This window comes from Myotis myotis, unplaced genomic scaffold (genome assembly GCF_014108235.1).
Source record: "Myotis myotis isolate mMyoMyo1 unplaced genomic scaffold, mMyoMyo1.p scaffold_m19_p_16, whole genome shotgun sequence".
NCBI classification, from domain to species: domain Eukaryota; kingdom Metazoa; phylum Chordata; class Mammalia; order Chiroptera; family Vespertilionidae; genus Myotis; species Myotis myotis.
This window is the reverse complement of record NW_023416320.1, coordinates 31,105,153-31,128,341: the sequence shown is the minus strand read 5'-3', so window position 1 is coordinate 31,128,341 and position 23,189 is coordinate 31,105,153. Positions and strand designations below refer to the sequence as shown.

At 40.1% G+C, this 23,189-nt stretch overlaps 1 protein-coding gene across 10 annotated transcripts in view; it reads right to left on the bottom strand.

The window, feature by feature from the left end:
• Positions 1 to 23,189, bottom strand: part of CHD7 (chromodomain helicase DNA binding protein 7) — a 181,072-nt gene that overhangs the window by 49,563 nt on the left and 108,320 nt on the right. For all 10 annotated transcript variants that reach the window (XM_036338324.1, XM_036338327.1, XM_036338328.1 and 7 more), the window contains 4 exons: positions 14,849 to 14,984; positions 9,623 to 9,760; positions 8,487 to 8,552; positions 2,562 to 2,617 (listed from right to left, as the gene is read on the bottom strand). In XM_036338324.1, the coding sequence (XP_036194217.1) occupies positions 2,562 to 2,617; positions 8,487 to 8,552; positions 9,623 to 9,760; positions 14,849 to 14,984 (396 nt within the window). The remainder of the gene's footprint in view (positions 1 to 2,561; positions 2,618 to 8,486; positions 8,553 to 9,622; positions 9,761 to 14,848; positions 14,985 to 23,189) is intronic.

The following is a 23,189-nucleotide window of genomic DNA, read 5'->3' as shown; positions in this document are numbered from 1 at the left end:
TTCATGAACTTGAATTATATGTATCAGTAAGAATGGGGGCAGGGAGCTAAAAAGGAATACAAATACAAACAGAAACTAATGAACCAAACTATGTAGCAAATAAATAACCACACTGAAAGGGGGCAGGAGGAGGAGAAGAACTAGCCCAAGGAAATCTGAACAAAGGATTTAGCCTCTGTACCCTCGGGCTAAACTGAAAAAACTGTAAACAAATGCCAAATGAACTTGTTAGCAGGCTTCTTCTTCACAGAAATGTGGTCTAGTCTTTCTGAAACCACTTCCTGTATATTCTAGGACTGACAAATAAGCAAACATATTATAGAAAATAAGAGTCAGGTTTCTTGTGGTCAAAGAAGGGAGTTATTAATATTAGAAGGGGAAAGGATAGAATAAACCCTGTGGGGTTGAAATAAATTTGGAAGTTATCAATATAAAGGCACTGTTTTTTACTGTTGTTAGGTTGGTAGGTAGAGGTGTGTGTTTATGTAATTAACATGCATGTGTGTGTGACGTGTGTATATATGACACAGAGACATACATATGTCCATGCACGTAAGTGCACACGCCGACATAAGCACCCCCCTCTTAGCCCTGTCCACTGAGAGGGCCAAGCATGACTCCCCAGCAGCCATGAGCACATCTAAGAAAACTGCCAGAGGAGTCTGGAGCATCGCCCTGTGTCAGAAAAGGAAGGAAGAGCTCAGAGAAGACAGGACAAGGCAAAAGGAGAGAGGGGCCGGATTGAAGGGGCTCCCAATGGTCAAATCTGGGATACTGCGAGCAAAGTAAATGATAATAAAGAATTATGACCCACGGAGTCAAGTAAAACGCCACAAGTCTGCACGGCTATAAATAAGCAAGTGGGTAAAAAGATTAAAGCTCTTCCTTATAGTTGAAACCCAACTAATAAATTTAGGAGTGATGAAATCACTAAATCACCACTTAGCAGCCATTATCACATTTATTTCAAAGTATCTTTCTACAAGACACTTTTTAATTACACAATGAAAAACAAATTCTTTGTACCATTTTTGCATTATTCCTGTAAAACTGAAATTATGTCCAAAAAAAAAAAAAAAAGGTTAACAGAAACTGTTCATTTTATGGACTTTTTAATTTCCTTTAGATCCCAATAATGTCAGCTAGGAAAGCTGTTGTTTTAGAACCTTTGCGTCCTCTCATCTGACTGACGAAGGACGGCCAGCCCCCCGGCCTGGCAGCAGTCCCTGGGCAGGGGCACCGTGAGCTCCTCTGGGGCTGTGCCAGCCAGGTGAGATGTTTCTTTGACCAGCACCCCCGGTCCCACTGCCCCACCCTGATTTAGTGGGTGCCTACCTGCCGGTGCCTTTTATGGAATCATTACTTAAGCACCTTTGCTCTAACTTTAATTTGGTAAGTGTACCAAGATCTCACTCTCTCTGGCTTACTTTGTTATCTCCTCCTTACCTACCCTTACCACACTCTTTATACGACTATATAAAATCATGTCATACCCATAATTTCCAACTGTGCAAACTCATCGTGCTCTGAGTAGCAAATGATGACGACACTGAATGTTTACTGAACATTTTTTATTGCCAGACTCCGTATTTCCTTGTACTCTCACTGTACACTGGTAAGAGGCTTCCTTATCTTCTTACTTGGTAAAAGGTTCTGCTCACAGAACTTCATTAACACAATGCCAAGTGCAGCACTGCAGAAGGATAAAAAGCACGAGGCTGATACTTTTATTATCGAGGGTCGGGTAAGTTTTCTTAGGCTGTGCAGACAGTAACTCCAAAAGCCTGTCTTTAAACCCTGGAATTTATTAATATGGTATTTGAGTTCCTTCTCCTAGAACGTTTAAAGAAAAATCAATGTTTATGCTATCAGTGAGTATTCTCGTCCTTGCCCTGTGACTGTTACGTAGGTTGGAAAACGTCCTTAGTCTTCTTCAGCAAGATGACTACTGACCCTTAAAACGATGCTGTCTCGCCAAAATGTGTGTTCAGTCCTAGTAAACTGCCTACATCTACAATGCAGAACAACACACTGTGTTTTCAATTCAGTTTTTTAAAAGTTATGCAATTCAACTTCACCGAACAAAAATCAGAAACAAAAACAGGTAAACACAGCTCACTGCATTTCGACATGCGAGTGACATCACGGTTCTCTAGGGCTTTGGCCTGACGGTGGACTTCTCGCCTCAAGTGCCCAGCATCCCACACACAGAGAGGGAGGAAGGGGAGCCCCACAGAGTGAAACTCCTCCTCAGAGGATAGGCGAGTAGTATTGCTACTCACTTTCTCTTACTGTAGGAGTTTTTAGCCCTCTAAAAAGAACTTCATGGTTATGCATGAAAGTTAGCCCATCTTTACACCCATTACACCTTTTCCAGAAAATTAAATTCATGAAATATCAAAAGGTATTAGGCAATGGTCTTCAAAGTTCTAAATAAATCACACCACAGTTTCCAAATTCCAATTACTTTTTATTTTCCCAATATTTTTAAAGCATTTTTTAGTACTTCAAAAAAATATATTCCCCAATTCAAAAAAAAAAAAAAATCACAATCTACTTACAAGTTTTTGTATTTCACATAGAATTCCTCAACTTCTACCTCCTCTCCAGATTCCTTCTGCAACAAAAGAAAATTTCAGGCACATACTTAAAACCATCTACTGGAATATTCCAAAAGGAAAGGGTTACTCCCATCCGCACATGAAATGGGAATGACAGAGGCAGCACAGGCCGTCCTGGTAGCAACGAGCACGTTGTGAGCTGGTGGGCGGCCGGGGGTTGTAGCCCGACACACACACTTAGGCCCTTGCATGTTGCTCGACGTGCTAAGGCTCCTAAGACATGAATCATTTTAACTCCTCCCTAACCACATGCAGCTTCATTCACAACAACCTGACCCCAAATCTGGCTTCCTGCCAAACCCACAGTGTTAAGTAGACGCCAAGTGTACCATTTTCTCAGGCAGCAGCCAATTAGCAACTGCTCTCCTGAATGCCATATGTATTATTCTTGGCTGCCTCATGGCAACTTTACATTGTGGGTTTTGTAATGTTTTAAAATATTTAAAAGACATTTATTCCTCCATATAGTTAATAACTCTAAACAAGAAACCGTATAAAACTAAACCTTGTGCGTATGCTGTAATTTCAGTGCATCAGTATTCACAGTTTTAGTTTTACTCACTGGTACAATTAAAATCTCTCAGACAAGATGTCTCACATGCATCGCAGCCAAATAAAATTAACACTCCAAATACTACACTGAGGTAAGGTTAGCATTGTGATGCACGCCAGCCAAATCAAGACTTCCCTGGTCACTTTATCAGTACCATCTCCCCTGATCCTACCGACCACAGTGGATGCAGAAGATACCACTCGTATGACATGTTCAGCATGCCTTTCAAGACATTTTTTCCTTTTGGTTTTAGGCTATTGAACAAGTCATAATGTGTAATTTTCTTCTGGAACATTTGATCAGATAAATCGGGGATACAGATATAAACACTACTTACAGATGTTTAGGAATTGGTTGTACACTCTTACAAGAGCACCCAAACCTGCCTTGAGGGTCACACTGAGCTAAGCTGTCTCAGAAATACTGCAAAAAAAAGTGAAGGCAAGTAGGAACACGAGAGAGGCTACAGTCTCCCTCGATTCCTAATCTTCAAACTATTGCCAAGATTGTGAACTTAAACTTTTCTTCAAAACCCTCACATGTACCAGTTAAACCCAAATTTGAAACAGTTCTTCCACCTGCCTAAAGGTCACCAAGAAGACAGTATTCATGAGGGTGGTCCAAACCCATAAATATCGGGTTCTGCCATAATGGATTTAAAAACGGTCACAGCCATAAAACAGCTCCTTAAACCAAAGTACTCAGAACACCATCGATGTTTCAGACTTTTAGTTGTCCAAAATGAAATGTTTGCCGCATGTCTTCAAAAGCCAGCAACATAAACCTGGAGTTAATTTAGAGATAAATGTAGCCAATTCTAGTGACAATGCATCTAGGACCCATCTTACTTTTTTCTAGCAGTGATTTCAAGGTTATGTTATCTTTGCACAGAACTGGAGATTCTAGTAGAAAGGCAAAGATAAGATAGCAGATAACCAGAGAAAATCAAAAACCAAGGTGAGCCTATACCTTCTGATGCTTCTCATAGCATACCATCAAACTGAAACCTAGAATGGAATTCAAATGTCTGATCTACTGCCCTAGCTGGCTTGGCTTAGTGGTTGGAGCATTGGCCAATGGACTGAAGGGTCATAAGTTTGATTCCAGTCAAGGGCCCGGACCTCGGTTGTAGGCTCAATCCTGTGCCTGTGTGCAGGAGGCAACCAATCGATGTGTCTCTCACTTCAATGTTTCCCCTTTCCCCAATCTTTCCTGCAGTGCCGTCCTTTCCATCTCACTCTAAGCGGTCTCACCACCCCATCACTGCAAAGTGGGCACCAAAGCACACAGGATCAGCTTTTGGACAACAGAGATGGTTTTCATTCTGTATTCTGTTCCCAGAAATCTCTGACTCTTACAACCATCAGCTGTCCCTGACTCTGGTTAATACCCATTTTCTCATCATGATCAGCTTTTCCTCTGGGAACCTGCTGTGGAGATGCCGAACATGAGGTCTAGAGCTGTCTCAGAGGAAGCGATTAGGTTCTGAGGCCCCATTCAGAGGCACCTGGAGCTGGTGTGGCATTGCTTTCGGATGTCCCAAATTATAAGCCTGTGCTCTAACTGACTACACACTGAATCACCTCCTTGCCCCTAGAACTATAAATAGAACTGTTTTGTAACATTTATTTCACATAAATATTATCATGCTGATTGCTTCTACATTACTAATAGCAAAACAATTAACCAAAGTGAAAATTCATAAGCCCTCAGGAGCATTGTTTTAATTATTCTAAATGGTGGTCAGTTTGACCAGCCTCTGGTGATAGTTGAAAACAGCTCCAATCCCTACCACCCCCAATGCCTTAATTTTCAGAAGTCATTTCATAGCAGGCATATATAATAAAAAACTGAGTCAAGACACTATTTCTGCGCACACACACAAATTTCACTCAACTTTATTCCTTGAATGGCTACCATTAAATTTGACAGGCCTCTAAAGTAATTTTATGTGTTCAACAGAATAATTTGAGAAATGTGTATATGTTTTTCATTAGACTCCAAAACGAATCTATTGAAATTCCTATTATTCATATGATAATTAAGTTCCAAACATATTAAGCCATTCTTGCCTCACTGTTCACATGAACTTTGATCAGGCAACGAAGCAACTCCTCCATCACCTGGAATCTACACCAACCATCCGGCAAATGATGACCCTGTAGAGCCTGAAAGAATGAATGGCCTTTTCCTAAGCATTTTCTTAGTAAATTAGGCAGTCACTCTGCAGAAACAAAGCTTCACTTGAGTATAAAAAAAGAACAAAATTCTCTGAATGCACAAAAGAATGAGAATGCACCTCAAAGTATCAATACGGCAAAGGTACGAACCTTTCCTACCTCTGGGCCAACCCACCACATACTCTATGAGAGAGGCCATATCGTAGGCTCACTTAAGGAGAAAAGGACTTAGGAACAAATGGGATGAAGACTTCGGCCTTCCTTATATTCTATTTTTTTGTTCCTGAGTTTAGCTAGTGAGGATTAAAACAAACACCTTGGGATTTAAAATAAGCTCTTCAAAAGATATATGGTGTAGAGAAAGATAAAGAATGTTAAGGAATACAGTCAGAGTTAACTTTTAAAACAATTCAGGCCTTCTGATACAAAAAGGATTTGAGTTTTCCTCAAAGCAGAAAGGGCTACATAATGACTAAAAGTGGAAAACAAAAGAATTAACCTTTATGCCATCCAAAAGTCCATTCTTAAATCTACCTCAAAATTCAAGTACACGGATCAACTCTATCCCTTGCACTGGGTCTCACCCATATTCATTTGGGTTTAGAAAAACATTAAGTGCCTCTTCAGCTGCCCTTACTTAAAAGGAGATGCTGTTAAATAGGGGACCTCTGTGACTCTCCATCGTAACACATCATTCTTTAGGCTACTGTGGTGACATCAACTAACTCTGAAAACCATCAACTGCATCCCCACTATGTGTCAGCACCGTGCAGGGTCAGCTCTGAGAGCTCATAGCCAGTTTCTATAGTGCTACCAGGGGGAGATAAAGGCACCTACCTTCTCAGAGTTACTTCTTCAATTATTCATGGTAATAGGAAACAGACCAGCAGGCACAGCTAGCATCCACGGGAAAATCTCAAATTTCCTTTTGTTTCTATGTGCCATACTTCCCTCCAATGTAGTAAAACTGATAACTAACATAGCTATTTCGAGAACATTAGCAGTTTAAAAAGTTAGTACCTGCTAATGTGGACAACCTTCCGATTGTTTTTTTTGTTGTCCTTTATGAAATACTGGTAATCTACAAGCACTTCGATGAGCTCCACAAACTCCTCTTACTTCAATCATACCTCAAGGCCTATCTCCCCCTCCAGAGAAATGTTTCCATTAATATTCTCCATGGAGATCCTAAAATGCTCTAACTCAACAAACACTCCACCCTCATATAGATTATAATAATTTTAAATTCCTTGATAAGATAAACCTGGTCATCTGTAAATGGTAATACCTATTTCTAAAATGTGGGTACCTATCTGTTTAAAGTAAAAATTAAAAAATAATTAAAAAATAAAGCCCTCAAGTGGGCAAAATAGAAGGAAAAAAGCAATGTCTAATGCATAGTCTAAGTAGCTCTGGATAATAGAGCTAATTATCATTTCAACCCCCAAACCTGCTGAGTATGCCTGCTGAAGCACTTTTAAATGAATGAAAATTAATATATCCTGTCCAAACCACAAGCTATTTACTCAAACAAGTCACTTCAATTCAGTGAAGGGGATTATTCTTTAAAGCATGTCAAGTATTTAAATTTTACCATATATCCACAATGCACAAATTAACAGTTCTAGTGTCATTAGTAGGACCAAAAAAACACAACCTTTCTAATGAGTTAAACAGTACTCATTTCTGCTTGAACAGGTGGGAAATTTGGTTGAGATTTAATTCATCAGAGAGGAAATCCTCATGTTCAGAGTCGCCAGACAGCCACTCCATACACCCCTCCATACCCTCGACACTCAATTCCAATTTGAATAATAGAAAAAGCAAACAGTATTGCCATGAGGTAGAGAAGTTTACTTCTGGTGCCATACCATTTTCAGTCTACCGGGGGTGGGGAAACTTTCTTCTGCCAAGGGTCATTTGGATATTTATAACATCGTTCGTGGGCCATACAGAATCATCAACTTAAAAATGAGCCTACTATATGTGGTCAAACACTTAATTAACTCGCCCTAATGCCTTGGCAGGGCCAGACGGAGTGATTTCTCAGGCCTCATACGGCCAGCAGGCCAGATGTTCCCCACCCCTGATCGAGATAGTATTGAATAGTAAAGGTTTCCTATTTGATAAGCCTGGGATCTCACTTTAAGTCCCATAATCCTCCCTTTACCTAGCTCTCTAGATGTGAAGTTACACTTTGTATATATTTTACTTCAAGAACACACACAACAACTTATTTTACATTTCAAAACAATGAGGTTGTTTCTAACCCACCTTGAAAGCAAATAAAAAGAAAGACCTGTGTATTTGACAATGACTCAAGCTGAAAGACTGACACCTATATCTAAAGAAAACCACTTTCTAGAGGCACCAAAAATTGTATGCTGGAATATGTAAACGCACCTGGGTGCCTATGCCATTCTTCAAACTACAGAAAGCATTTTCTCAAACTGGGCAAGAAGTGAGATAGTTGGGATGAAATCAGGAATCTCAATAGTAAAAGAAAACAGTGTTACTGAAATTCTTTGTCACCACGTATGTGTCCCTCAGTGACAAAGTCATCAGACTAATGACAGGTACTTAGAGCTCACCTTTGCAGATCAGCATGAATTTTTTAATAATTTTAAAGAATAAGTGAGATCTTCAAAAATTACACTGAAAATAGCTCTGTATTTCACCTTTGCACTGAGAAAAAGATATTAATATTTTAATTGTATGAGAAAACACCTATTCCCTAAAATGATAAACTTCCATGGGGGATGGGGAGCTAGGGAAGGGCAAGGAACCTTCTTCTTAAGGGAAATGAGAGATCAATTCATATTTACTATTTTTATGAATAATATTTATGAAAAAGGCAGCCTTTAACCCTGAAAGTCCTATACATTTGTTTGAGACTTTTGAGTTTCTTGCCTACGCTAAATGGTGTAATAAAGCACTGGTTGGTTGATATATCTTAATTTGGGTCTGAATATCCCAAAGATTTATATTGGGCTATATACATCAGATGCATTAGCATTGTCACCAGAAGTTTTATTTCCCAATAGTAAACTCTCTAAAGAAAATTATAAAGCAAAAAATAATTTAAGGGTCACACATACACCATCGTTTTTGATCACTGCAAACGGTGCTCACCTGTTTTTTCACGGAACGACTACTCATGATTTTTTCTACCAATGGACCTTCTGCATCAACAGATTCCTAAAAAAGAAAGGAGAATGAATCCATCCAGATGGAAAACATTTCATGATAAGCTGTAAAAGCAAGAAACCATTCCCTTTTAGCATCTACCTCTATGCCCTTTAAATTCCTACCCTTTAAAACACTGGAAACAAAGTCGCAGTAGGGAAAAATATGATTGAAAAGAACAAAAATCTCACTCTGCACAAAGGCAAAAGGAAGATCCGTGTGTATTGCTTCGTGATTATATAGTTTAATTACGTGGTCTAGCACGGATCCCTGAAGCCAGAGAGCATTCAGAAACTCCAGCTGCCAGAAGAAAACCATCTCTGCATGGGAGCCGTCAAAAACACAACTTTCTTCATCTAAACCCACGGGGTAAATATACTCATCATTCTGTGACTATTGTAGGCGGCTTTTATCCATGGAGGTCACATGAAACGTTACATAACAATCTAACATAGCACAGATTACCAAATAAAATACAAAACTCCATTTAATATGTTTTACAACGGGTTGCCAGTGGTTAACTAAAGAACAATAATGGTAAGAAAAGGGCATTATTATATAATCTATATATTTTTTAAAAGATCTTTACCATAATCAATCCTAAGTTACTACCCATATTTTATACCAACTATTTTATATGTCATTTACATTGCACAGAGAATAAAGTATGCCCTGCTGGGTACTACAAGGCAGTAATTTCATAAAGGGGCTCCTATGGTGCCTAACAGCAGGAGACAAGCTTGAGTGGTTTATTAAAGTCCCAGAAGCTACAGCATTGAATTTTCAGAAGTAAATTCAGTTTCCATGCATCCTAGTTCCGACTTTTCCTCAACACAGGCCATTCATTCTCCAAAACTGTGTCAAATCACACATCACAGGCTTGTATAAAAATACATTTGGCGAACAAGGCGTTTTAAAAGATGCTGCTAAACAGCTCGTGTCCCATAGCACGGTAACCAACATTAGATGAATGCTCTCCAGCTTCAACTCCATTGCTTTGCTAAACTTTTCAGGTTCCGGCTACAACATTCCCAGTCCATCGCGCCAACTGCAGCGAGAACCACACAAATCTGGACGCTAACCTGCTGCTCTGACTGCGAGGTGTTCGAGGGGGAGTCTCTCCCAGCAGCATCTGCATCATCTGCCTCCTCATCAGAAATCTTGAACTCCAAGTCTTCAGTGTAGCGCTTCCTCTTCACCTGCCTGCTGGACCGTCTCTTCTAAAACACAAACCCAACGAAGGGAGTTTAAAATCCATCACTGATGCGCGTTACAGCTTCTCAGGATGGTGAGGTGGGTATTTTAAAAAATTAATCTTAAAGAAGAAATAGCTTTAACCCTGTAAATCGCCTAAGAGACCATAGTGGCAATGATTATCATGGAAATAGAGGGTAGGGGTTAGGGGATCTGAAGTCAGCCACCTGAGTTAGCTATGGCTCTGCCACTGCCCCAGCTACCTGACCTTCAACTAGGAAATGGAGATACCAACAAATCTTATTCCCCATTCAGCCAGTGTACCACTCAAAAGTGAAGGCAATTTTGAGGCTCGTGATGGATACATACGGGTTCATTATACTTTTCTCTCAACTTTTGTACATTTACAATTTTACCCATAATAAAAAGTTCATAAAAGTGAAGGCACTGGAAGATAATCTACATTATTTTCCTATTGTACGATTATAGATAAACACTAGTATACTCTTATCCAAGGAACCAATAATATTTAAGAGGACCTTTAAATAGAAGGCTTGCATCTTAATCTTGGTCCTAAAAGAAACAGTATGAAACCTCTGAAGAGATAAAGGACTGAACATCAGAATCTATAATAAATGACTATGAAAAGTAATTTTATTTAAAAAAAATATTTTTACCACACTAATTAAAATGTAAGAGATTGGTAATAGCTAGTATTAGTAGGATTGTTAGCAAAATGGGTCCTCTCTCACCACAGTGGTCAAAATGTCTTTGCAGGACAGTGTGGTCGTATCTGTGCACATTTAAAACATGCCCACCCTCTGGCCCAGCAACTGCACTTCTGCTAAGCTACATAACATAACATATCTTAAGAATATCTGCAAGAGAAACTGTGAAATAAAAAGAAAATCAAGTCTCATAATCAGTAGCATATAATTCTATTTAAGATAACAAAAAACCATGTGTGTGTATTTGTATGTGTGGATCTTCAATACCAGGGTGGGCAAAAGCAGGTTTAAATTATCAGCCATCATTCCCTAAATATGTAAATCATAAGCAAGGACACAAAACAAAAGCAGGTTTAAATTATCAGCCATCATTCCCTAAATATGTAAATCATAAGCAAGGACACAAAATAACAAGAAGACAAATACTATAATAAATAAATAATACAAGAATAAGCTGTTTTTGTATGCTCACAAAACTATAAACCTACTTCTGCCCACTCCTATAGGTAAACGCCTCAAAGACACGGTATGTCTTGTTTACTTCATGACTCAATAAATATTTGCAAAAAAATGAATGTATAATATGCATGTTTGCAATAACAAAAAATGTGAAAAGACACATAGCAAATTGTTAATTACTATTAATTCTGGGGAGGGAAGTACATGGCAGAAGGAAAATGGTTTTGCACATTTTGTTCAGAATAATTGTTTAACCTTTCTGATAAAATAATTACTTTTGTCAGTTAATTAAAAATGGGGAGAAAATAACCTTTTCATCAATGTATTGGGATAAAATCAAAGACAACGCTAAAATGACATTTTAAACCTCTGATAAATGCAAGATTACAATGAGTTTGCAAAGCACATAGAAGAAATAAAAATATTAAGAGAGGTCACTCAAACATTTTTCTAAAAATTATGAAATAAAACCTTTTAAAGAGCCTTGTGGATTTTAAAGTTGGACAGATAGGCCGAGGCAAATTACCCACTATGTGGGCCCAAAGGGGTCAGACACAGTGCCTTATGGCTCATGTCAGGACCAACAAACCCAGCCTCTTGCTCAAAGAGGACTGATTTTAATTAAGATCCTGCTCTCTCTGCTCTCAAAAGGGAGAGCAGCTCAAAATACAAACTCCGTGTACTATGACCATCAAATGGGCTGTTTGGGACTGTGAACTCTTAGCCTTCCACAGTCACGGCTACAAAGATATAAAGCACCTTTCTGACACAGGTATTTGGAGTAAATCTTATTAACAGACTTCCCAGTGGCTTAGACCAGAGGGAGTTCCTCCTCTGACCTTCCCTCGTCAGCCCTGCCCAGAACAACCAATTCCAGGTCAAAGTGGAGCAGAAACCAGCAGGGGTTCTGCCATCTGCCAACCTTACTCACATCCGGGGGAGATGAGCGGGCGGGGGGGTGGCGGGGGGGGGGGGGGCAATTTGACCTGGTAGGCTCTGTAGCTAAGTGCCCATGTTTAAATGAGCCCAGACTCTCACTTGGTGGAGTTAGGCGAGTTATGCTGTGGATCTTAGTTTCCTGGTCTGTAGAATGGGTTAATGATAGTCACTACCTCATGAGTAGACTATGAAGATCACATAAGGGAACTCATTTCAAGCATTTAGAACAGTGCATGGTACATAGTAATGCCAAATTCAATTAGTAGAATTAAAGTCATCATTAATTACCCCACCTTTCCAAAGAAAAATCAGAGTTCAATAAGGCTACTACAAGGCCAAGCCCTAGATGCTTTGAATAGCTTCCTCTCTCTCTTCCCATTACCATCCCTCACTTCTCAAGAAGACTGTCAGTTTAAGATATAAAAGGATATTATCAGGAATAATATTTTAATTTTGTGATATTTAGCATAATGTCTATATTCCATTTAATATATCAATTTAACTAAATTGAAATGGATTAATCTATATTTTCACCTTTATGTCATTACAATAGGAGTAATGTATTACTAATGATGTATCTATGATGCTTTATCAGGTTTCCATGGTTGGGGCCACACTGTCAGAGTATTCTTCCAGCATAAGTAAGTAAACACCCATAAATAAGTCTGTGGTTTACACTAAATACCACTCTGATAGTAAATAAATGTACCAATACAATAACTCAGGGCAATTTTTTCTTTTTAAATAGACATTTATATATCGGTCAGTGTAACTTTTATAATGAAAGTGTCTCTTCATATCAAGCTTATGTTATTAATCTATGAAATAATGATGGGCTTAGTAGTGGATACAAGGTCACTTAATAATAGTAAAAAACAAACAAAATACAATTAGAACTCAATCTTCTGAAATTTTTAAGTGTTTTATGGCTTCTCCACTTTCTAAATAATAATTGATCTTAAGTTCATTTATTTTGGGCATAAAAGTTCCTTTTACAATTTCCCAATATAAAATAAATTTATTTATTATATAATGTGCGTTAGTATGGTCTGTTAACATTACTATTTGAAATATTTTTATGAGTCAAAATGAAATGTATGAATTACGTTTAAACCATAATGCAAGGCTTCTGAATTGGCCCTAAAATCATAGGTCAACTTGTCAAACTTGGATTGCTTTAGAAAAGCCATTTGTAGTTAAAACAGGTGTACTGAAGAGGAAATTTAAATGTGTTTCCATGATCTCACTGTTGCAGTAACTTTGGGATACAATTTTGAGTTCATTAAAATTATATGGCATTGCTAACGTTTAAATAAACCAATCACAAAACTCAAGAACTTCAGTCCTTTATGCATGTGCTACAGGAAGAAACACAATACACAGCAGTCAGCATCACTTCCTGTGTCAAAGACACCAAGAAAGGCCTGCCTTCTGCACCTGAGTTACGTGTGGCTGCTTGTATTGGCTACTGAACCCACGACAGTTAAGCTTTAGCCAATTAGAAAGGATGCATTGATGTTCACTTGAATTGATTATCATTTTTCTATAACTAAAATGCAGAAGAAAAAATACCTCAAAACTAGTATTTCATAAAGTCCATTTGAAACTGTATTAAAACAGACTTCTAAAAAACGGCAGCAGTGTTTGTGAAAAAACAGAATTTCTTGATTCGTGTAAATAAATCCTCTTAAATTGCCCAAATACTACTGTAATAAAGGGCTTAGTTTAAGCAAACACAATTCAGGGGGGAAAAACACCATTGAGCATAAAAATGAAATTCAAAATCATTAAAATACTTTAGTTTCAAACTCCCTAAGCAATGAAAAAAGATATCTACTTACCTTCCCAATAACTTGTCACTGCCATGTAAAATCAAAGTGAATTACAAAATTAACCCAACTGCCAGAGGTATCGCTATGTTAGTTATAAAACTAAACCAAAACAACACACACTCATTCACACACACTCTCTTCTCTCCCTTTCAGGCCTTAGATTAGGCCAGTCTGTGCAGTTACAGGTATTATCAGGGAGTTCTACTAAAAAGAAAGAAAGCTATCTGAAATTCTTTAGAACAGAGCTGTATACTGCAAATATTTTGTTTCTAACCTTTAAGTGAATTGGAAGAGATGTGGGCAGAAAGTACTTAGTTCACTGAACGATTAGAAAAAAATCAAGCAAGCTTCTAGGGGCTGGCTTCCTCGTCTAGCGGGACTCCTTGGTAACAGCTCCATGATAACTTAGATGTCAGTCACAGAGGTTACATTCCCAGCCATCCCAGTGGACCACACTGGCACGCTTCCAGGGAACATAACAAGGAAATAATGTTTAACGATCATGTGTAAGGGTCCCTCACCTTACAGTCCAATCAGTGACAGTGACGGCTGTGTGCTTTACACACAGGAACCTGAATTCCTAATGTCTATTTCAGGACCAGTTTTTCAGCTGATTCCTATGAAATTCTTTAAAAGTCAGGAGAATCTAACACTGAAACATGGTGCAGCATTGCCATCCAAAAAGTCACTAACATGTTCACGGAAACTGGAGTATTACAGGAATATATCTCAACTCTCACCATGGGATATCAGAAACCTTAAGACAAGCTACAGATTATATCTTGGCTGTTTTTGGTTTTTTTTTTAGGCAAAGTAAGAGAACTGACAAGCAACCAGACTTCAGGAAAATCAGAAATGTGAATGAAGCTTTACATAAACCAACATATCCATTATGTTAACACCAATATTCACATAAACATCAAGATTCTCTGTTTTATTTATCCCAGAGTCAAAGATGGCAAGAGCAAAAAGTCAGGAGTTTAATTTCACGCTGGCCCCCAGCTCGCCTCACTACGGACATAACGTTCCAGACGACAATAAAGCCATCTTTAAAGCAGCTCTATCACAAAGACAGGGGAGGTCTAGTGTACTTGACAGGCGGCTAGAGTTTCCCATGCTAAGTCACCCCGGCCCGGGACCAGAATAATGGCATTACCTGAACACCTGGGTCCTCCTCTTCTTCAGGAGATGGTGGGGGCGTTTTGTCTAAGTCTGAATTTTCAGAACCTTCTGTTTTTCCCTTGTTGACCTTTTTCTTCAAAGCACTTGCTTCTGAATCAGGTTTCTTATTACTAGAATTCAAAGCGGATCACTTAGTGTTCACTTTTTAATGATGTTTTCCACATGCCCCACGCCCTGTATTTCCCACATTCATATCCCTGAAGTATCAATGACAATTGGTGAATCAGTGCATGCTGGCCATTTAGTTCACTGGTACTCTCAATTAAGTTCTTTATGGCAAACCCCCACATTGATGACCTTTAATAAATATCTAACCTAATTAAAAAGAAATGGCATGCAAGAACCCCTAAAAACCACAGAGTACATTTGTTCATCTAGACCAGCGGTTCTCAACCTGTGGGTCGCGACCCTTTTGGGGGTCGAACGACCCTTTCACAGGGGTCGCCTAAGATCATCGGAAAACACATATATAATTACATATTGTTTTTGTGATTAATCACTATGCTTTAATGATGTTCAATTTGTAACAATGAAATTGGAGGTCACCACAATATGAGGACCTGTATTAAAGGGGCACGGCATTAGGAAGGTTGAGAACCACTGATAGACAATGCAAAAATCCCTGCCATTGCACCACGCCATAATGAAAACTCAGATATGAGGTAGCTTCGCTGTGGAGTATTGAAGATACAGAATATGTTTTTTAAAATTGTCAAGGAAAAATAAAATGATCATTTCTGTGTCTCTTGCAGATAGTAATAAACACTCCTATTTAAGTTCTTTTTGACAAGTACTATTAGGTGTCCTCTTTTATATCATCCAACTCCATTTTTATCCAATTTACAACTCTTTAAAATAAAACAAAATATATAGCAAATTTCTTTTCTACATAATTTTAATTAATGCTGTGCTCTTAATTAAAAATAAGCTTTATTTTGGTGCTAGGAATCTTGTGAGGTAGTCACAATAGCCTTTTTCAAAAAAAAGCTAGGTCTCTGAAATACAAAAATATAGCAAAACGACCCCAATAATTAAAGTGCATGTTCCATAGTATGTTTCTATAAAATATTAATGTGATTTGAATATCACATAACTCAAAAGTCATGAATAAACTCTAGCAAAATATTTTTAATTTACATTTACCACCACCTTTAGGAACTTTTTGACTTTCTTTTAAAACATACACCTAGTGTTACCTTACATTCCAATTTCCAAACCACCCCCATGATTTTCTAATATCAATTATTATTTGTTATCCAACATTTAAAATAATCCAACCTCAGTAATGATTATATTTTATTCTTTCTAGAAAACCTAAAATTCTGATAAAATTACAAACCGAGAATATTTTTAAACTTTTAAAAAGTTTATTTACTGAAGTTTGTAAATTCCCAAGTAAGTATGCAGACAGAATGCATTCAACAGCATTTTTCAGTCTCACCTACTACAAAAGGAAAAGAAGCCAAAACATCAGCACACTGTTATTTAGGTAAAGCATGTGTCACATAAAATATTTTAAAAGTACTTGTTAATGTAATAAAATACCCATCATACAAAATGTACTTTTGTAATGAATAAAATCTTTGATAAATTTAAACTAGTTATTTTTAAGTTCTCAGAGCTTTTATTTTGTTTTGTTTTAATATTTTAGCATAGTAAACAGCCACATAAGGAAATAACTTACAAGTCAAGATTATAGTAAATGGCAGTTAAGTTTAGAGTGCTTTTTATTTAAAAAAAAAAAAAAAAAAAAAAAGGCAGTGTCCTAAAAACTTGAAGTCCCCAAAAGATCCACAGAAAGAATAATATTTTTTAAATTAAAAAAAAAAATCCATACAACAGTTCCTCATCCAACTGTCCTAGTGTTTACGCTACACATGGACAGAAGTCTCCCCCACTATGAGGCTCCATTTCCAGCATTTATTTCCGCTCTAACTGCCACAAATTATACAATACTACAGCTGAACGCTGGGCCCCTTCCCTTTCATCTGCACGCCAAGAGCAATCAGATTACCCTGGTAACCAGCGGTCACATGACCAGCACCTGCTCTTTTGGCTGGATGCCACTGACTAAAGCCATCTGCTTCCCTCAATCAGCTTTCAAACATTCTCAACACCTGCGCTGCAGTGTTTTGTGGTTTCTTTTATCAAATCAGTGCAAAACTGCTTCCAAAACTTTACATATTTCTCAAATTTGTTTAAATCAGAGGTAGACCTGTCACAGAGCTGAACCACTGCCAGGTCAAGTAAGTTGGCAGCGAGTGCTTTCCACGGTGACCTCTCTACACCAGAGCAAAGTACACAGTTTAGTTTCGCGGGGTTACTGCACCCTGTGGGAACTATCCTATAGGAGTAAAAGGCTTACCGTCCTGAAGCCCACTAGAGCCCAGGTTTGATGAAATATCAATTTGCTGCAGGAGAGACGGGCTAATGATTTTCCATCTGCCTTTCCCAAGAATGAGCTATGTGAAACCTCCAAGACTGCTGAAAGTCGGGGAGGACCTCTCCAAATGCTTAGACAAAAAGCCTGTAGACAAGGCAAACACTCATCCCAGATCTGATTACTGAAAGATTTCTAAACTCATTAGACCTTGCACTATTAATGTGGCTCAGAGACAGCTAAGCATTTGCCCACTGTCTCCTCATGACACCAATATACAAATCAAAAACAGGCTACAAAGTCAAAAAAGCTACAGAATCTTCAGTGTCTACCCAAGGACATTACAATCAAGGACAAGATGAAGTTAAATTAAATGGACTTTGCTACTATTTTGCAATAAACTAATTTGGATTTTCAACTAAGTGTTATGTAACAACTATTTTGCCCCCCTCTCCCCCCCAAAAAGGCGAAGTCAGAATTTTTCTCTTAACAAATGTGGTTAATGCAGAGTGGTGGTAAGGCACAGGCCTTCATTCACATTCCAGCTCTGTCATTTGTAACCTGTCTGTCTGGGACCCTCCCTTAATTTTCCTCACCCTCAGTTTCCTCATCTATAAAATGAGGTTAGAACTTACATCTTCCTCCAAGATTCGTTACCAAGTTTAAATGAGATAATGGATGAAAACCTTGGCAGTGTCTGGCACACATGGCCACACTCACACATCTGGAACACTAGCAGCTGGGAACGTATTCTGGGAAGTCTGGGAACACTGGCCTGGCTCTGGCTCAGACCCACTTGGGCCGACTCCACTGCAGAGACTTACGGACAGGACCCCACTCCACTGTGATCACTTCACACAAGCAACATGAAGAGAAGGAAGTCCTTTATCAACACTGCTCGATGCCAGCTGAAGGGACACACAGGCAGGCAATCCCAAAGGCCACGCTTCTCATGCCCACAACCAGTGCTCTAGTTCAGACACACCTCCCTTCCCACCTCGACTGTTACAGCCGCCTCCCCACCGCCTGTCCCCACACCGCCCCTGGGCAGTGCTTCCCACTGTCAGACTCCTGGGGAAAGGACATGCACTCCACATTCACAGGCATGGTTATCTAAATCTGTACAGTTCAAAGCTACTCTTGTATAATGTCAAAGCCCAAACCTAGCCCTACAGACTGTCCTCTTCCAAATTATAAATTGGAAAGCTGGAATGCACAGAGGGGGCAGCTTTTCCGATTGGGGAGAAAAGACTGTTATTAAAAAGGAATGTCCCTTAAATGGACACCACAATACCGATGAGGACACTGAGCTGCCCAGCGCAAACACCCTTGATACACCTACAACAGCTGCAATGATGGCTACTCACGGGCTTAGCCCAGCCGTGGGCAAACTACGGCCCGTCTGAAATGAATAAAACTAAAACAAACAAACAAAAAAGACCGTACCCTTTTATGTAATGATGTTTACTTTGAATTTATATTAGTTCACACAAACACTCCATCCCTGCTTTTGTTCCGGCCCTCCGGTTCAGTTTAAGAACCCATTGTGGCCCTCGAGTCAAAAAGTTTGCCCACCCCTGGTTTAGCCCAAAAAAGACCAGGCGGGCGCAGGGAACACTTTCTCACCCTGGGCCTGAATGGCCTCAGCCCCCGAGAAATCACGTCTGCCCTCACTCCTCTCCTGAACCTGCTCTGCCTCCCACCTGCCCTAGTTCAGCGACATGGCACTGCCACCAGCACATCACCGAGCCCATCCCCCAGGCATCAGCAGTGACCACCTACTGCAAATCTGCCTCGATCATTTGTCCATTTGTCTGCTTCAAGTCCAACCCCATATATATGAGACAGAGAGTCTCAGCATTAACACACAAGGCCCTGTGCGATTTTTGCAACTGGCAACATTAACTTTATTTTCTACTTTTCCCACACCCCCAAACTCTATATGCTGTATACTGCAGACATGCAAAATCCCTCCTTAAAGTGTACACCATCTCTTCTACCTCCACTCCTGCCCCCCAAGTCTATGCATCTGTAAGTCTTTTTTTTATTTTAAATGTATGTTATTGATTTTTTTACAGAGAGGAAGGAAGAGGGATAGAGAGTTAGAAACATCGATGAGAGAGAAACATCAATCAGCTGCCTCCTGCACACCCCTACTGGGAATGTGGCCGCAACCAAGGTACATGCCCTTGACTGGAATCAAACCTGGGACCCTTCAGTCCGCAGGCCAATGCTCTATCCACTGAGCTGAACCGGTTACGGTGCATCTGTAAGTCTTGACTTTGATATCACTCATCCTGAGAAGCACTTTCTGGCCACTACAGTCTGGGTTAGTGAGATTCACTCCACCGACGTGCCACAGGATGCACCCCACACAGGGATATTTAACACACACAAAATTTGGTGATAACATCCCTGTAATGTATTAAAGCCAAAGCACTTGTGTGTGTCTGTCTGTCTTTCTCCAACTATCCTGCAAGCTCAAGAGGAGAAACAACTCTTATTTATCTTTTATATTTCCAGTGTCTGATCAGGTAGGTTACTGTAAGTGTGTTACGTGATTGATTTAACTAAATGGTACAAGTCACAGCGACAACAACACATACAGTCCTTAATATGTGCCAGGCACTAATCTAAGGGCTTTTCTCATTAAGTCATTTAAGCAAACCCCGCATAGATTCTATCTTTACGGTGAAAACACCTCTGAAGCTCAGTAAAATGGAGCTAATGTACTCCCACAATAGGGTTAAGGTTCACCTTAGCCATTTTTCAAAACCAGTGTCTCTGTGTACTTCCCCTCCCTGCTCACCAAGCTCTCTCACTTCCTGATCCTTATCGCCTATCATTACTGGTGCGACCGAGATACAGAGCCACCCACTCCTGAGGCCAGGCTAGCCCTGCTCTCTTGGCAGGAGCACTTCTTCGGGGGCGTTGCAGGCGGGTTGAAGGACCGCTCTCCCCTTTCCAGCTTTACCTCCATTTCACATTTCATCATGAGCGAGGTCACACCGGTGGGCAACCGGATGCACACATGGTCCAGCTGAATGACGCTGAGGTCACCGTGCCACACCAAGCTCTGGAGTCCTGTGCCTGCTTTCAAGGTGGCCACAGCTTATACCATCCGGGCGAGAACTCGGTGAGAACGCGAGGAGAAACGGCATTAGGACAGCACACACTGTGCATTCAGAGAAGACTGTCTGTCACGTGGAGGGACATTCTAAGGAGCCTACCCTAAGGAAGGACGCACAGTCAGCTGATGGGCTGAGTGGCACCATCTGAAATGGGGTTGGGTGAATGCACCTAAGCTGAGATGCAGCACACAGCTAACCAGCTGCCTTTGGTGAGAAAGAGTACAGGCTTTCTAAGGAAGGCTTTATGCAAAGGGACAAAACCTACTCGGGCCTACTTATTGTAACCTACCCGATCAGACACTGGAAATACAAAGATAACTGCCCTGATTTCGTTACAAAACAGAATGTAGTAAAGCACTGATCAGCATCAGCCTGAGGATCCAATTCCAAAAAAAAAAAAAAAAGGTATGAAAAGGACCCTATTGTGGAACTACATGCGATGAGAAGAATATGGTCAGTTAAAGAAGATGTCGGCAAATGGGGGGGAGTTCCCCTTCAGGTGGGACAAGTTAGCACAGACTCTCATCCCATCGGGGAAAGTCAACCTTGAGGCTTGAGTCATAAAGATTCACCAGATCTTTTTTGGGGACTCAAGCCAAAATGTCACAGTACAATCTTTTAGAAGAAGAGCAAAAGGTATTGAAGCGTACCCTTACCGTCTGCATGCTCCCAAGGTGTTTTAAAAAAGAAATGAACCTAATGGATAAGCTGTGGTAATTAAATACATACTAAGCTGTCAGGGTCAAGGGCGCAACACCGGTAGAGAGAAAAGCATCAAGCCTCTCAACTTAAAGAGTTATAGGACTTTTCTCTAAGTTTTTAAACAATAAACAAGAAAATTAAAAGCTAAAGAGGTAAACTAAAAAAGAACAAGATTAAACAGTAAACGTTGAAAAAGGATCAGTTAAGGCAACAAAAACATGATACAGATACACCAGAAAGTGAAATTAATCCAAAAGAATGAAAATTTTAAATAAAGTCCTCAGACTAAAATAAAATTTAACAGCTCAAGTAGAATGTAGTAAAATGCAGATGACCAATTAAACTAATGAGGACAGAGAGAAACTCTGCGTGACAGACAATAAACTCGAAGGTGAACACCTGGAGACAAAGGCACGCAGCACTCCCTGGACGAGGCCCCAGGGGTCTCGGTGATGGTCTCCACGTGGCAGTCTTGGGAAGAGAGCATCTGGGTGGGATGGGGGGACAGAAGCAAGACCCTTGGCCCAACCCCTTTACGCATGCTTGCCCCAGGCACAGTCAATCTTCAGGTTCTCTGAGCTGGGCACCCACACTGGCAACTCCTAAACTCCACCCACAAATTCTTCACCCCACTCTCCTAGTTGAGAAAGAAGAAGAATTGAGAAAAGAAAGAGAAAGAAGGGAAGGAGATTCTATTTCTGAACATGATTTCAGTAACAAATTACTAATACTGTGTTTTTTAAGTCCGCTGAAAGTCACTGGATGGGACACCTCTAAAACAAATCATTTAATCTAAATGGTTACCTTAAGTAGCTCTCACAGCATCAAGTATCCCCTAAGTACATATGCTAAATTTTCAGGAAAGGAACAGCAAAGAAAGCTTGAAGGGTAACAGAAACCTAATCTGATTTCATTTAAAAATGTGTTATTTCAAACTCAACATGCCTCGCCATTACATTTTACAATCCAACTGCCCAAGGATGAGGAAACCGAGGGTCAACCAGGTTGCAAGAAGTGGCGGTTCCAGGGCTGGAACCAGGACCTCTCGGGTTGCAGAGCCCACGTGTGAGCCTGGGACTGGCCCAAAGGCCTCTAACCGCAGATCTCCTCAGGAGTCCCGCGCTCACCTGGCCTTCTGGGAGGTATCCTTCAGGCCTCAGGAACCTTTCCCGGTCAGTGTCTTCTGGAGCCTTCCAATAGCATTAGATACAGTGAGAACAGACAGTGGGATCCACATCACCCTCGCCCACAGAAACCCAGTCCTGAGAACAGCTCCAGTGCTGACCATGTTTTAAAGAAGAATGTTCTTAAAAGCGAAAGAGAAGGTAGAGAGAAAAAAGCTCTCCTGAAAGAGCGAAGTCTATTGATAATACTGAACATATTCTCGAGAAAAAACAAAAGACTCATCATGCAGTCAAGAATTAACCCTGAAAACCTAAAGGTTATTGAGTTTTATGGAATGAATTAAGATCTGCCAGAAGTTACATGGAAAAGAAGTCTAGTTAGCTAATATGTTATCTGACCACAGGAGCCCAACGTAAACATTAAGTGCTCTGGCTACATGGCACTGTAATGCAGCAGAAAGGACTGAATAAATCAGACACTGCAAGACTGATGCCAAAAGTACGCCTTTCAATGCCCCTTCCCTATAAATAGCATATTCTTCCACGTGGCAACAGTCGGGCAGACATTTGTCTGCTTGTGCCAAGTTCTAAGATGCCATTCTCATTTATGCACAGCATTCCCGTGCCCCGGGAAGGAGACAAGGGTGGGTAACTGTGGCAGTCAGAGCCGCACTCCCTACATTCACAATGATCTTCTCCGAGTAGCCAGGTCTCTAATACAACAAGCGAGACGTGCTGCCCACCCACACTGTCATCAGGTGCTCTAGGTAGGTGGAGACTTAAGCAGAGTGAATGGTAAAGCCAACAAGGAGAAAATATCACCACCCACCCTCAAAGGAGAAGCCGAACTGCCATGAAATTACTGTGTTCCTACAGGAATCAGGGCTACATGTAAAATCAGTGTTCTAATGCAAGTTCAAGGGTGTTGTCTTTTCAATATTTAAAAAAATATGAGGGGGACGGGATGTAAAAGGTGAG